We start from the raw sequence: 14,936 nt of genomic DNA, 5'->3' as shown, positions 1-14,936 counted from the left end.
TCAAATACTTATTGTCTCCACTGCATATTATATTATACAGTCTTTAAAGATGGCTATGGCATGGTTATTTTGTGGCATCAGACATTTCTATTTTAATTTGTATTTAATATAAAGTTAAACCACTAAGAGTCTGTCATGTGTGACTTGCATTTACTCCGGCAATCTCAGGATTACACATGTGCTACTGCATGATATGATTGTTAACAGAAGATCATAAGGGATTATTAATCCAGCCTGTTTCCGTTGTTCTTCTTTCATTTTCCTGATATTGTTCACTCCTGAATAAACCGTTCTCAGTTTTGTTTCATGTCAGACACTGGGCCAGTCAGGACATCAGTGAAGCTGCTTCAGAAATAGATACTGACGGAACATTCTGTTCCACTGTCCTTTGCCAAGATTATCTGAGCTGACCTGCCACTGGACCTAATGGTGGCATTAAAACACCAGACGCAATATAAGTCTCTGTCGTCTGAACAACAGGCCCAAAAAATGAGTTGACCCCAAAGTAGTGCCTCTTAGTGGGAATGTTAAGGAATGTAATGTCAGGGGTGCTTTTCCAGACATTACATTCCATACATGATTAACCCATGTAGCTTACCTATTTTAGAATGTTGTACCTTGGCCAAAGCATCTTCTCAAAACTTTGTCTGGTTGCAGTTCTAAAGCTTTCTGTAGTTAATTAGAGTACCACTGCACCATAGAGGACCTCCTCCTTGTGGACCTGGACAAAATCACTTCCTCATAAGCTCTACATGCTTGTGACAGAAACCAGGCAAGGATGTGGCCGTGAAGCCTCTGCTCAAGACAATGAACTGATGAATTTGGCATAGTTATCAATCTCTGAAACACAAAGATCTTTAGTGGCATGACTACATGCTGTGTTCTGTGGAAGTGTCTGCACTTGTCTCACAGTGAATCAGAAAAATGTCAGAAACTGACGTTGCTTGTTTTTTTGCACATATTCCAAGAGGTGCTACTTTGTCAAAGGGTGCAACCATAGTGTATATTTACAAGTAAGGCTGCCAGACAATAGCCTAAATCACTCTAGGAAGATTAAGGTGATTATATATATATATTTAAAATATATTGAAATTTATATATATATATACATTAAATTTGATGTACAATTTTGGAATACTTAAGCAAATAAAAACAGGATGCTAAAATGATCAAATGCATGGGAGGAAAATTGTGATATTGCCATCAAAAACAAACTGTAGGTTGCGCACAGTCACACATTTTTGATGGGAAGCGGAACTTGGCGTAACACCGGCCCTGTGGAGATGAGCTAAATCTTGTCTACTTCACCCAAAAAGGGTCATATATTGAGAGGCATACATTCACATAAAAAGACTAAGTATATTCACAATACAAATGAATTTAGTGAACATAATTAATAAAGCTAGAAATAAAAGGAAGCTGCCAGCACGGTGCAGTGCAGATAAGACTGTGCTGATATCATATAGTGTCTGTCTGCAACACCCCCCCCAAAAAAAGAATAATTTTCTCTGTGACCATCAGAACAGCTCTCCTTTATGGTTTAGGTGCTGTAATATAACAAGTCCTCACTAGCCAGCGAGCAGGAAGGCTAAACAACCTGACTGAGGGATGGCTACTAACTGTGTGCACAGCCATTGGTGGTCATTTTCCCATTCCCCTCTGAATTTCTGTAATTTTCTCAGTAAAGACAGGATATTTTTGTTTATTTATTTGTTTATTTGTCATGATGCATGTGTGCATTAAGAAAAAAAAAATATATATAATAAGATATAATAATAATAAAAATCCATACCGCTTCTGTAACACATCAGGGACGCACTGCAGCAACACTTGCACACTAGGAGGCTAAAAAATGTAAGTCACTTTCAGATGTGCAATCATAGCTTGGCAAGGATGCCTCATAAAGAAAACTGCTTAGACTCTCTTGGGCAAGAGAAAGCAGGCAACTGATAAGCTTTAGGAATTTAAACATGTGCTGTAAAGTTGGGTGTTGAGGGGAAAAGCACTTACGTGCAGTCTTATTCAAAAGTTTGGACACCCCAGGTCAAATGACATATGTTAAAGCAACATTATGTAGCATTCTGTCCCTAACATTATAGCTATAACATTGCAATGCTCCTGACATGGGAGATCAGCGCCTCTATCGGTGCTCCTCCGGGCTCAGCGCTCTGCTGACTGTCAATGACTGGTGAAGTGGGCAGGGCAGTGCTGGCAAGAACTGCGTAACGCTTAATGCAAACGTCTGTAATATTACTCTATGGGGTCCAGAAATGCATGCAAGTGTGTGCTTTGTGAGGGGTCCTGATTGTAGGGGAGGCCCAGAAGCAGGGATTGCCAATTCTCACATAACATGTGAGTGTCTCAGCGGTTAGAGCACCGGGCTATTGATGACAGGGTTGGCCCTTGAGCAAGGCCCTTCACCCTCCCTGCTCTCTGGGCGCCACAGCAGCAGCTGCCCACCGCTCCGGGAACATATGCTCACAGTTACAGGGTGTGTTTGATCACTAGTGTGTGTGTGTCTGTGTGTTCACTGCATAGATTGGGTTAAAGGCGGCGGCCAAATTCCACCTGTGTCCAACATTAATGGTGAATATGATTGTCTGGTCTGGTCTATAATGCTGCTTTGTTCACTCAAAGTGCTTAAGATCCATTTATAATGCCTCTGATTCACTTCCTGAAGCATCAGTACTGTTTACCATAGGCTTTATTATGTGTGCAAGTGTAATGAGACTTGTTTTTTTACAAAAATGTTCAGAAATTATTATTATTATTATTATTATTATTATTATTATTATTTTACATTAAAGGTTTTTCTTTTTTTGTTTGTTTGTTTTTTGCTGTAGAGATGTATGTATAGCACCATGTGACCATAGGACGTGGTTGAGGCCTGGCTCCGGGGCGCTAGATGGCGCTGTGGTTGGCCTGTGGGGAGCTGTATTAAAGCGCGCCCTGAATTCGCGCCAAAGAGCACTGATCCTCCACGCCGTCTCTGCGATATTGGTCGTGTTTTGGCTCTGTGCTCACATCTCCTTTCTAAAATGCCTAAGAGGTCCTGTCCTTTCAGCGAGTCTTTCTCCTCCCAGTATAAGATCCATGTGGGGCAGAAGGAGCTGAATCTCCATGGCGTGTTTGGGAACAAGTACAGGCAGGAAGTCTACGGTGAGTCTGCGTGTGTGTTTAAGCCTCCCCGCTGAAATGGCGGCTGTTTTTAGTCATACAGCTCGAGTCGGCCTCTTTCTTAACGGATCAGTGTTGGAGTAGCGGGCTGTGTGATGTTATTTAGGGGGGCAGACAGTTGATGGAGAGTTTGGGCAGAGTCAGTTCGTTCAAGTTCGTTGTTTATTTTTTTTGCACTGCAGTTAACGGTGAGCTCCCCTGGGTGGCGCTGCAGTGCGCTGACAGTGCTGCTCTCAGGATGGCGCTGTAAATGTGCTGGAGCCCTTGTTGGGCCATATTGCATTTCTTCAACCCTTGAACGTCCCGTTATTCATATTTTTAGTTATTTTATTAATTTAGATATTTTTGGTAGGTAGAGAAGGCTGAAAGATGTGAGTCTTACTATAATTTTTTAAAGTATTGAAGTACTTTAATATATTTTTTTGACCCTTATAATCAAAGGCAAAGCAATATTCAATGTTAAACTGGTGGTTCTATTAATAAAAAAAAGGACACTCAGGGGCACAGATGTCATAGATGGGATGTTGGGGCTGGGGAGGGGCTTATGGTCCCCTTAACTAAGCTTGCACCCATGCTTACCTTTTGTTACCTGCACCTCAACATGCCTTTTGCTGTAATTTGCAAGATGCAAAGTGACCTACGTCTGAAGAACAGCACCTACACTCAGTCTTGTTGGTTGTGGGTTTATCTAGTGCATGACCCTTCCTCTGAATCTAGGGCGTAATCTTGTGTGCATGCTGAATACTGCCCAGGCTCTCCTTTCTGCTGTACTGAGTAGGGAATTAAACATGTAGAAGTGTTTTTAAACAGCTGTCTGACAAATGCATGTAATCCACAGAAAAGACCAAGAACCTGCTCTTCAACGGGACCAAAGCTGTAATGGAGCGAATCTGGAATGTGGATGCGGAGGGCAAGTGCTCTGATGTGGACCTGAGTAATCGGGGTGAGGTGGTGCCACAGCCCACGAATAACCAGCTGCTTCTCAAAGGACAGACCTTGATTGGCCTGGATGGCAAGCTTAAGAAGACCAAGTGTGTTCCAGGTAAATCTGTGTTCATTGCCCTTCTTGGTAAGGCTGGTTTTATGCTGGCTTTGGGATTAATTTTTGTGGTCCTACTAGCTGCATTAGAAGGATGAACAAATAATCAATGCCCAAACTTGACCAATTATTTGCCTACCTTTGACTAAAATTGGTATCAGCCATTGCAGATTGATTGGGCTGGCCTGATTCTTTGCTGTTATGTTGACATGAAATTTGAATGTTGTAAATATTCTGTAAAGTAGCGCACCTAAATTTAGGTCACCTGTAAAATCAATTGTCCTATATGTAGTCTCAGCAAAGACTGTTTGGAGATTCCAGACTGAAGCTTTCTGTTCAGATCACTTCCTGAGATTAACAAAGTTATTGGATTTCTTGTCTAGCACAGACAAGACACCTGATTTAAGACGCATGCACCAAGCTACAATATAAACTACATATGGGCTTTGATCATGTGACTTTCAAACTTGTAAAAGTCTGATTGTCTGGATTAGCCAGAAATGTGGGATCGGCTGCTGATATGGCGGTGAATGCTTAAGCGTCTTGTCGTATTGTGTGTTAATGCTGAGCCCTCATAATGGAGTGTGGCTGATTTTCCTCAGGCGCTGCAGCTGCTCCTGCAGTGTGTGGAGTCTGCCAGAGGGAGTCAGGAGTGAGGAAGCCGTGCTCACAGTGTGAACGTCCTACGTGTCCCACCTGCACCCAGCAGTGCAGCAGCTGCTCCTGCCACTGCTGCTCCATATGCACGGTTACTGAGTAAGTTCAGCGGCAGAGTCTGGACTACACGCGTTCCCACCATCAGTTTTCGCCTTTAGGACTGCTTCTGTTATGTGCAAGAACATTTGGCGGTCTTGTGTTCTTGCACTTGATGACTGAGGTGATGGTATGCTGCAGTGAGTCAAGTAATGCTTAAGGGGGCTAGTAGGTAGTCTGGTAGCTAAAACAAAAAAGTTACTTATTTTGCTAGCTTGCACCACCTTTTGATGCTCTTTATTGTAATTATAATAAAGTATTAAACTTAATTATGTGTAATAATAAAATTTAAGCATACTAGTTGTGGCAGAAAGACTAACAAAGGGCTAAACCAGCTCGTTAGCCTTTGTTTCTAGGCTGTGTTCTATTTGGACCATGACTGGGCTCCCTGTGACTATAAGGACCATGGGTAAACTGCAGTTTCTTCACCAAATTAAAATAAATAAAAGAATTGCTGGTTCTTCTGGTCACTGGGGGTCCTGAAGCTACTTCTTGGTGCTACAGTACCACTGTGACTAAATGAATGTGGGCCTCCTTCATTTAATAACGTCCCCTGTCCTGTCTCTACAGTTACACAGACCGCTATGACCGGGTCCTCTGCTGTAGCTGCTCTTCATAATGTGGGACGATGGATTGAAGGGATTGGATCAGGTGGATGGAAAAGTGTGTGAAGCTTCTGCTTGACTTGGCTTTTTAATGCAGTCATTCCATGCAGTGTAAATGAATGTTTTATGTATATGAATTTTATGCTTGTGTAACCAAGTAATGTGTACATATGTAATTTTTTACTTGTTGAAATAAATACTTGAACCATGATACTTAATCTGGCCTTTGTCTGCTTTATAGCTTGTTAAGAGTGACACTGTTACAGGGGTACAGCCTATTTTGTGGTTGCTTGTGAATGAATGGCAAGGGACATGGTTCCATACAAGGTATCCTACATAACACATTAGACAAGTTATAATGCTTAATGAAGATGCTTTTTATTTGGAATACACTGGTGGAACAGAATATCCACCTCTCTTTAAAGGATTAGTTGGCAAATCATGTCTTCTCCCAGATACAGTTGGTAAGACTAAGTCTCTTGTATCTAGTGTTTGCTCCTTTTTAATTTACAATGGTGGCTTGGACTTGGTTGGTCCCCAATGTCTTCCCAGTGCATGCAAGCTAATCTTAATTTGCCCCCAAAAGCATTTTGTTTGTTGGCTAGGACCAATCAGATTAGTGTATTTTTAAGCAGGGTAAGATGCTTTGGGCATGTGAATCAAAATTAAACTGGTCCAGTGTTTGCAATGTCTCCCTAGCATCATCTTGGCTTGTTTGCCTCTGTTACAAGTTCTGTTGGACTGCCTCATCTGCACTCCAACGGGTCCTCTTGGTCATCCCAAATCTCATGTTCTGTTCTAGCTAATCTGAGTAAGGTAAGATGTTCCAGCCTTCTGTATGAAATGACTTGAGGTTTCCTAGAAAGTTGATTCTGTGTTGCAATGCAAGTTCATACAGATTTTTAGTCTCTAAGACTGTTCTGAATGGGTTGAGTGCCATCTGTTCTGATGCTGGGGAGAACCTTGTCTTATTGGTCCAATTGGGGTGATCTGGTAACCCAAAGGGTATGGCAGCCACTGCTTGTTGGGTCAAGATTTTTTAGGGATGTGGAGTTCTCACAATGCCACCACACATACACCTACCCACTGATACTCATTATCTGTGTAATACCCTCTGCCAATGCCCTACTGTAGTATCTTAGTGTACCTGTACATGGAATGTCCATGGCAGTCTGATCTAGTCCTAAACTGACTTTGCCACCTGAGTGACAGCTGCTCCTGCATATTGCACTTATGCCAGAATTTCCTGCCCTGTTTGCAGATGCCTTTTCCATGGATCTAAACGTGCTTTAGTTGCTGGACTTTAAGACTCCTCTAGATCTTCCCTTCTTAAGAAATCAAGGTCTGCATAGTCTTGATCAGATATGTTTTCTGGTCTGGGACACAGATCAGAATAGGATGTTAACTGCTTAACATTTATATAATGCAGTGTATCTGTTAGGTAGCATCCACACTGGTTATGCTTATATTACTCCTCTACTCAGTTATTCAGGTTTTCCTTTTGATTTGAACCCCATCTGTAGGCCAGTTTGGTGTGGGAGAAATTTGTATAATGACAACAGCCACTAGAGGGCAGCACTTGTATATGTCAGTAATAGAGCACACAGTGACTTTCTATGTTCTCTTGCAAAGATGTAAGATCCAAGTGTAGGTACCTCTCAAAACAGTCTGTTGGTCATTTTTACTGCAGAATGTGGAGAACGTGGTATAACTAAGGAAAAAAGGGATTGTGTGTAAAATGTAAAATTTAATCTTAAACAGTATGGGCTGATTTAGTCCCAGTGCTGGACTAAACCACGATGCCATTTTATTATTATTATTGGAAACATGAGAGTGAGATGTGCTAAGAGAACACCATTCCCACTACAGCTATTAGGAGTGTTTCAGCTCCTTCAGACTTTCTGAATGTGGCACAGTACATGACAGCCAGACCGAGCAGAGTCTATGTACAATGTCACGCAGGTAGGCGAGCGTAGTGTTGGGAGTCTTGCCCAAGGACTCTTACTGATGTAGTGCGGTGGGCTTGTCCAGCTGGGAACGTGAACCCCAGTCTGTTAGGTGCTATGCTAGGCCCTACAGGCACCGTCGCAGAACCAGCGTGTTCGATTCTGAGGAATAAAGAGGGGTTGGAAAATGATCAGGTGCAAAGGAATTACCACACAAGTGCCATAAATACAAAAAATAAGCTGCAAGGGTTACATTTTCATTTAGTCTAGGCCTAGGCCTAACGTAAATCTGGGAAACCTATGGCATGTGTGTTATTCGCCATTCTAATTAGCAGCATTAGCAGCATTAACTGGCTGTAGCTGGTTGTAAAATTGGCCATTGCTGCCCAAACTGTGCTGGTACTCAAAACTGGGAATGCTTTTTATTGCGTCAAGGGAGAACAGTGTCAAAAAGTATGACAGCATGTGCCTAACCAGGCAGAAACGCTTCAGGACAGGACAATAGTTATCACCAGCCTGAACCCACTGACAGGCAGAGATGGACATTTAATAAGAAAGCAGCTGTGTGACTTCAGCCTGCAAAACCGATGTTTATGTAGCTGCTCGGACTGAACTCAAACTTATAATGAGCATCAATACCTGCACTTTACAGCAGCGGGAGAAAGTAATGTAAGAGTCAGCTTGGTCCGATTCTATGCTTCTGAATGGCGTGTGTTGGGAGAAAGCTAAAAGTCTGAAAAATGGATAATCTAACTACCACAGTCTGTACAAACTACACACAGGGCTGTTATTGCAATAATCCAGCAAATCCTTAATGTCTGCCATGTTCATTTTTATACAGTGGTGGGCAGATGTTTGACCACAAATGACATGTTTTGTTGATTTCTGAAGAGGAAACCGGGACACATCTACTTACTGCTTGATTTAATATGTTGGGGACACAAAAATAAAAGGGGCATGTACAAAGATTATGGCACAGGGGCGCCAAACTTTGTCATATGGCTGTATATTATTTGGAGTGTATAGTTTTACCTAGTCATTGTATGTTTGTTCCCAAATTGGTCTCTTCCCAGTTTTTCCCAATAGCAGTGACTATGGGGGAGCATTGGGGCTTAAATGTAAACACAGAGAAATTAGGCCATAAGCCCTGTATCTTACTTAGCTTTTTTTCACTTACGACATCTGAGTAGGTCCCCCTTGTGCCGACACGCTAAGGTATGGACTCCACCAGACGTCACTGAAGGTGTCCTATGGTATCTGGCACCAAGACGTTTGCAGCAAGTCCTTTACGTCCTGTAAGTAGTGAGATGGGGCCTCTATGGATCACATCAGTGAGGCTTAGAAGACCCTGTTGCTGGTTCACTGGTTGACCTCCCTTGGGCCACGTCTGGTAGGTCCTGATCACTGCATTCCAGGAATACCTGGAGTTTTAGAGATGCGCTGACCCAGTCGTCTAGCCATCACAATTTGGTTCTTGTTAAAGTCACTCGGATCCTCGCGCTTGTCTTTTTTCTCTGCCTCCAACACATCAACTTCAAGAACTGACTGCTCACTGTTGTTACTGGATGTAAATGACCTGTTCAGATCGTCTGAGGTCGCATCTTCTTAAACACTCCTTCTAACTTCACAGTAAATGGGAGGCATTAAACTGCTGTAGGCTGAATGGTACAGTTCTGTGTCCACATCTGGACTGGTGGAGTGGACAGTATGTGTCTGGAACTTTAACAGCCTTTACACAATACACCAAACTCTTTCATTTAATAAAAAGGTGAAGGAATTGTAAGGTTTCCATGACATGAGCCCTTTAAAGACTGGCAAATCAGTTGATTTGGTGTAAAATATAAAGGCGTTTTTTTTATTAAACATCTGAACAAAATCACTACTGGTTTCCTTTGACATAAATATATTTGTGGCTCCAAATTTCCAAAATTTCCACTTTTACTTGAGTAAGATTTTCATCCAGTGCCCAAACCTTGCCTGAAGTACAATTTTTCTGTACCTTTCCCACCCCTGGATAGGGCCAGCACTTGAAGGAGGTTGCTGTTGTGTGTTCCAGGGTAAGTAGAATAGTGAACGCCTACATTTTTGAGGGGCAGAGGGTGGAGCCATGGCCCAAAAAGGTTCAGACCACTGTTCTAGTTCATCATTCAGCTATTAACACCAAGACCACACTCCTTAGCATTTGCAGAAATGTCAGTGTCAGTCAGCAGATGACCAAATCAAGAACCTAACCATTTATACATCACATGAAATAAAATATTTACTTCACAGTCAGCTGTAAGAGTAGACGCTTTATTGCAGAAGTGCAGATTAAGATGTCTTGAACAGCAGGGAACGGTAGTCGGTTGTCTGAACTGCCACCTTTTTCTTAACTCCCCGGAAACGTGTTAAGAAGTAGCGACTTTATGAGCGGCAATAGCATATGCTCTAACGTCTCTTTATCCGTTGTGGGGTGGTGTTCTGTCTGAGCTGAACTGAGGCCCTGCAGATGCCTCAGTGCTCCCACCAACTGCTCTTATGCCTGAGAATCAGAGAACCGCCTGCAGACGCCAACTGCTGCCAACCACAGGGAAGCACGCAGACCGAGCAAGTGTGACTCCCACATTCACACAGCCGCCGGCTCTGTTCTGCTGGAGGTTTCTAATTTGCGCTGATCCATATTTCTTTCATTACAGCCAACTTACTTAGGCCCAAGGCTGTTCAGTCTGCGCACATTTTTATCATCTCTCTATATTTCACATTTACTTTAGTGAATGCTGCTTTGTTACCTGAAGAATGCACTTTAATAAAGCCAAGTGTCAACCGCCCCCCCACATCCCCAGCCCCCCATTACCACCCCACAAAAGCACACTGCTTTAAGCTCTTGGCATTTAGGTTCGAGTCGCAGTTGTGCCATGTGCTGTCGTTGCCCAAGGACACACATGGCCGTGTTGTATGGATCCTCTAACAAATGGTTAATTGATTGTTGTTGGAATTTTTTTTTTTTTTACAATTTACCCTTTATCCTAAATACAGCTGATCAGCCAAAAGAGAGAGGCTTTTGTCAATTCTGTAGATAAAAGCAGGGCCCAGAGACAGAATACAGCATCAGCCGCTTTACTCTGAGCAGTACCGATATTTTTAGGGTGGCATTTCATGGAAATCCACATGGATTCTGTCCATATAGGGAAAACTGAACTGAAATAAGAAGCCAATCCATTGTTTTTGCGAAAACCAGCACATTAAAATACATTCATCAGCAGGTGAAGTGAATAACACTCCCTACCTGTCAAGCAATGGGCAGCAAGTGGTCGTGAAGCACCATTCTGTTCTTGAAATGGATGAACTGCTACAGTGAGCAGTGCTGTGAAACCATCATTGCTACTTCCAACCTCATTCTTGGATTTTACCCACTATCTTGTTTACAGTATAAGAGCATATACAAGGGTGACCATACGTCCTCTTCTTCCCGGATTTTACATCCTTTCAGTGTTTGCTTTTACAGTCCCCACAGATTCCCACCTTCTCACTGCCCCTATTGGTCTACAGTGAGTCCAAGAAGTATTTGATCCCTTGCTGATTTTCTTTGTTTGCCCACTAATAAAGACACTATCCTTCTGCACTTTTAATGGTAGATATATTCTAACATGGAGAGACAGAATATCAAGACAAAAATCCAGAATATAATTTTAAAGAATATATTTTAATTAATTTGTATTTCAATGAGGAAAATAAGTATTTGATCCCTCTTGCCAAACACACTCAATACTTAGTGGCAAAGCCTTTGTTTGCAAGCACAGCGGTGAGACGTTTGTTGTAGTTAACCACAAGTTTAGCACACACACCAGGGGGAATTTTGGCCCACTCTTCTTTGCAGATCCTCTCTAAATCATGAAGGTTGGTGGGCTGTCGCTTGGCAACTCTGACCTTCAGCTCCCTCCATAGATTTTCGATCGGATTGAGGTCTGGCGACTGGCTGGGCCACTCCATGACCTTAATGTGATTTTTCTTGAGCCAATCCTTTGTTGCCTTTGCTGTATGTTTAGGGTCGTTATCATGTTGGAAGACCCAACCACGGCCCATTTTCAGATCCCTGGCAGAGGGGAGGAGGTTGTCCCTCAGGATTGTGCGGTACATGGCTCCATCCATCTTCCCAGTGATGCGGTGAAGTAGCCCTGTACCCTTGGCAGAGAAACACCCCCAAAACATTATGCTTCCACCTCCATGCTTGACGGTGGGCACAGTGTTCTTGGGGTCATAGGCAGCATTTTTCTTCCTCCACACATGGCGGGTGGAGTTGAGGCCAAAAAGTTCAATTTTGGTCTCGTCTGACCACAAAACCTTCTCCCAATAACTTGGTTCATCTTTCAAATGATCATTGGCATACTTGAGGCGCGCCTCCACATGTGCTCTCTTCAGCAGGGGTACCTTTCGGGCACTGCAGGATGTGAATCCATTGTTGCGCAAAGTGTTGCCAATTGTTTCCTTGCAAACTGTGGTCCCAGCTGCCTTCAGGTCATTTGCTAACTCCTGCCGAGTGGTTGCAGGACGATTTCTGACTGTTCTCAGCATCATTGCCACCCCACGAGGCGAAATCTTCTTTGGAGCACCGGGCCGAGGTCTGTTGATTGTCATGTTATACTCTTTAAACTTTCTGATAATTGCACCAATAGTTGTTACTTTCACATCCAACACCTTACTAATCTTTTTGTAGCCCATTCCAGCTTTGTGAAGGTCAACAATTCTGACTCTGAGGTCCTGTGACAGCTCTTTGGTTTTACCCATGTTGGAGACTTGAAATCTGTGTGATCTGTCTGATTCTGTGGACAGGTGTTTTTCACACAAGTGATTAGTGAGAACAGGTGGCTTCAGGTCAGGTAACAAGTTGATTGGGAGTGTCTAACTGGTCTGTAAAAGCCAGAACTGCTAATGAATACTAAGGGATCAAATACTTATTTCACTCCATGAAATACAAATCAATTAATATATATTCCTTAGATTTATTTTCTGGATTTTCTTTTTAATATTCTGTCTCTCCATGTAAGAATACATCTACCATTAAAAGTATAGAATGATCATGTCTTTATTAGTGGGCCAACGAAGAAAATCAGCAAGGGATCAAATACTTCTTGGACTCACTGTACATGCACCTGCATCTACAAGCAGCCATTGGTCAGAAAACCTCCCACCACAGCTGATTGGCCAAACGCAAATGGAAATAAACACAATATCATCATCTTTTATTTTAAAAGGTGTAAAAAAAATTATTTTAACACACATACAATAAAATGAAAGGAGATGATTTAGCAATATAGGCTATTAAGGCTGCTGTATTACATTTACATTTACAGCATTTAGCTGACGCTCTTCTCCAGAGCGACTTACAAGGTTACCTGTATTACAGAGGTGGGCCAATGTAGTGTTAGGAGTCTTGCCCAAGGACTCTTATTGGTGTAGCGCAGCACAGTCACCCAGGGAATCGAACCCAGGTCTCCCACATGGTTTTGTTGTAAGACAATGGCAGGTGGTGGTGTTATCTGTTGCGCCACACCAACCACAATCAGTATTATCAGTATTAGTGCTGATAAGTGAGTAAAGATTTATGTATTAATATGTCTTAACTATGTAATGTTCATTAACAAAGTTACTACTTTAACAAAGCCCCCCAGGCCCTGCATCCTAACCACGGCAGACGTCCTTATGTCCCCAGTATCCCATTATAAACAAATAAATAAACAAACAAATAAATAAATATGGCAACCCTACTGTATAAAGGTAAAGGTGCACGTATTTGTCACTGTGCAGCGAAATGTGTCCTCCGCATTTAACCCATCTGGTAGTGAACACACTCTCACACACACACACACACACACACACACACACACACATGTGTTAGGGGCAGTGAGTACACACACACACCCAGAGCGGTGGGCAGCCGCTCCAGTGCCCGGGGAGCAGAGAGGGTAAAGGGCCTTGCTCAAGGGCCCAACAGTGGCAGCTTGCCGAGCCCGGGAATCGAACCCACAACCCTGTTATCGACAGCCCGGAGCTCTAACCGCTGAGCCACCACTGCCCCACTGTGAACCTGTGAACAGCTAAACCTGTGAACAACCTAAAATGGTTAGCTTTGCTCTCTCTGGGCTCGCATGGTGGTCTCTCATCTCAGAGTTAGCTAGCGTAGGCATCCATTAGCTGATGCAGCAGAATTAGCAGATAGCATTGCTCTCACAGGGGCTGTGGACTTTATAGCAGGAACAGAGCTAGTGGTGGGAAAAGCTGTGACAGTTCTTCAGAATTACAGAGGAAGAAGGAGAAGAAGGCAAGGAGCAGTTCAGAGACACACATTCTGACTTCATCCTTTAAGACATGTAAGGTAATCAAGCTGCTTAGCAAAGGGGTCAAAACCAATCAGCTAGCGCTAGCTCGCAACCTAGGAGCGGTTCATAACATGCAGCCGCCATGTTGGATTATAACATATCATTCGTAATGTAATTTAATAAGGAAACACTAGGAGGAAAATGTTAGTTTTCCAGACACTTTAAGTGATTAATGCTACAAAATGCAGTCTGTTGAACATTAACCCATAAACAATAAGGTATCTTTAGCTTTTTACACTGTTTGATTATGTGTATATTTATATGAAATGTCTGCAGTTCTTTTCAGGTGTAAACACATGCTACAACTCTGGTTATCGAACATGAAGGCAACCATATCCATTGCTGACTATAACCGTAAGTGAACATCATCTCAAAATGCAAATGAGATAAACAGTTATCATTTTTAAATTTATAATTAAAGGCTGGGAAGATTTGCAAACGTTCAACAGCTCTTGTGAAATTAACTGCTCGGCCTCATGATGCTGCACACTGCTGCCACCCACAATTGCTAAAGCCTTTTCTTCCGTCATATCTTAATCTATATACATACATACCTTCACGTATCCACGTATCCACGTCTCTCATTTACAGGTTTAATTTACAAGGACTTTGCAACTTGACATCCTCGATGTGAGAGATTTTATGGAATAGTCTCAGGCATGTACTACCATCCTGTGACCCTGAGGACAATAGCAATGAAGGGTGCAGACTTTGCAGACTTTGTGGTACCATTCATACATAGGGGAAGAGGGAGGAGCCATTGCGGAGCCAAGGCTTTAAGGAAGCCTGACGCACAAGACAAGTCTGCTGCCACACTGTACCAGGGTGAGAATATGTTTATGTTGTGTAAACATTTGGTCAGGGTACATGGTGTTTGGATGTGCCTTTGAAGTCTCCAGGCCGTGCTCAATGTGAAAAAAACCCTCCACAGGACACCTTCAGAGGTCTTGTGGAGTTCATGCCTTGATGGGGCAGAGCTGTTCAGGGGGCACAAAGGGGACCTACACAGTACTAGGCAGGTAGTTTTAATGTTGTGACTACAGTCAAACCCCACACATCT

General features: G+C 42.8%; 1 protein-coding gene across 1 annotated transcript; it reads left to right on the top strand.

The window, feature by feature from the left end:
• The first annotated feature begins 2,939 nt into the window (after window positions 1-2,939).
• Window positions 2,940-5,776, top strand: siva1 (SIVA1, apoptosis-inducing factor). Its single transcript, XM_072690503.1, has 4 exons — window positions 2,940-3,159; window positions 4,016-4,219; window positions 4,819-4,972; window positions 5,540-5,776. Exons 1-4 carry the CDS (start codon window positions 3,039-3,041, stop codon window positions 5,586-5,588), a joined length of 528 nt encoding a protein of 175 aa, XP_072546604.1. The 5' UTR covers window positions 2,940-3,038; the 3' UTR covers window positions 5,589-5,776.
• Window positions 5,777-14,936: the final 9,160 nt, after the last annotated feature.

This window comes from Salminus brasiliensis, chromosome 10 (genome assembly GCF_030463535.1).
Source record: "Salminus brasiliensis chromosome 10, fSalBra1.hap2, whole genome shotgun sequence".
Classification (NCBI taxonomy): domain Eukaryota; kingdom Metazoa; phylum Chordata; class Actinopteri; order Characiformes; family Bryconidae; genus Salminus; species Salminus brasiliensis.
Note: the sequence above shows the minus strand (reverse complement) of the source record. Positions and strands in the feature narration are given on the sequence as shown.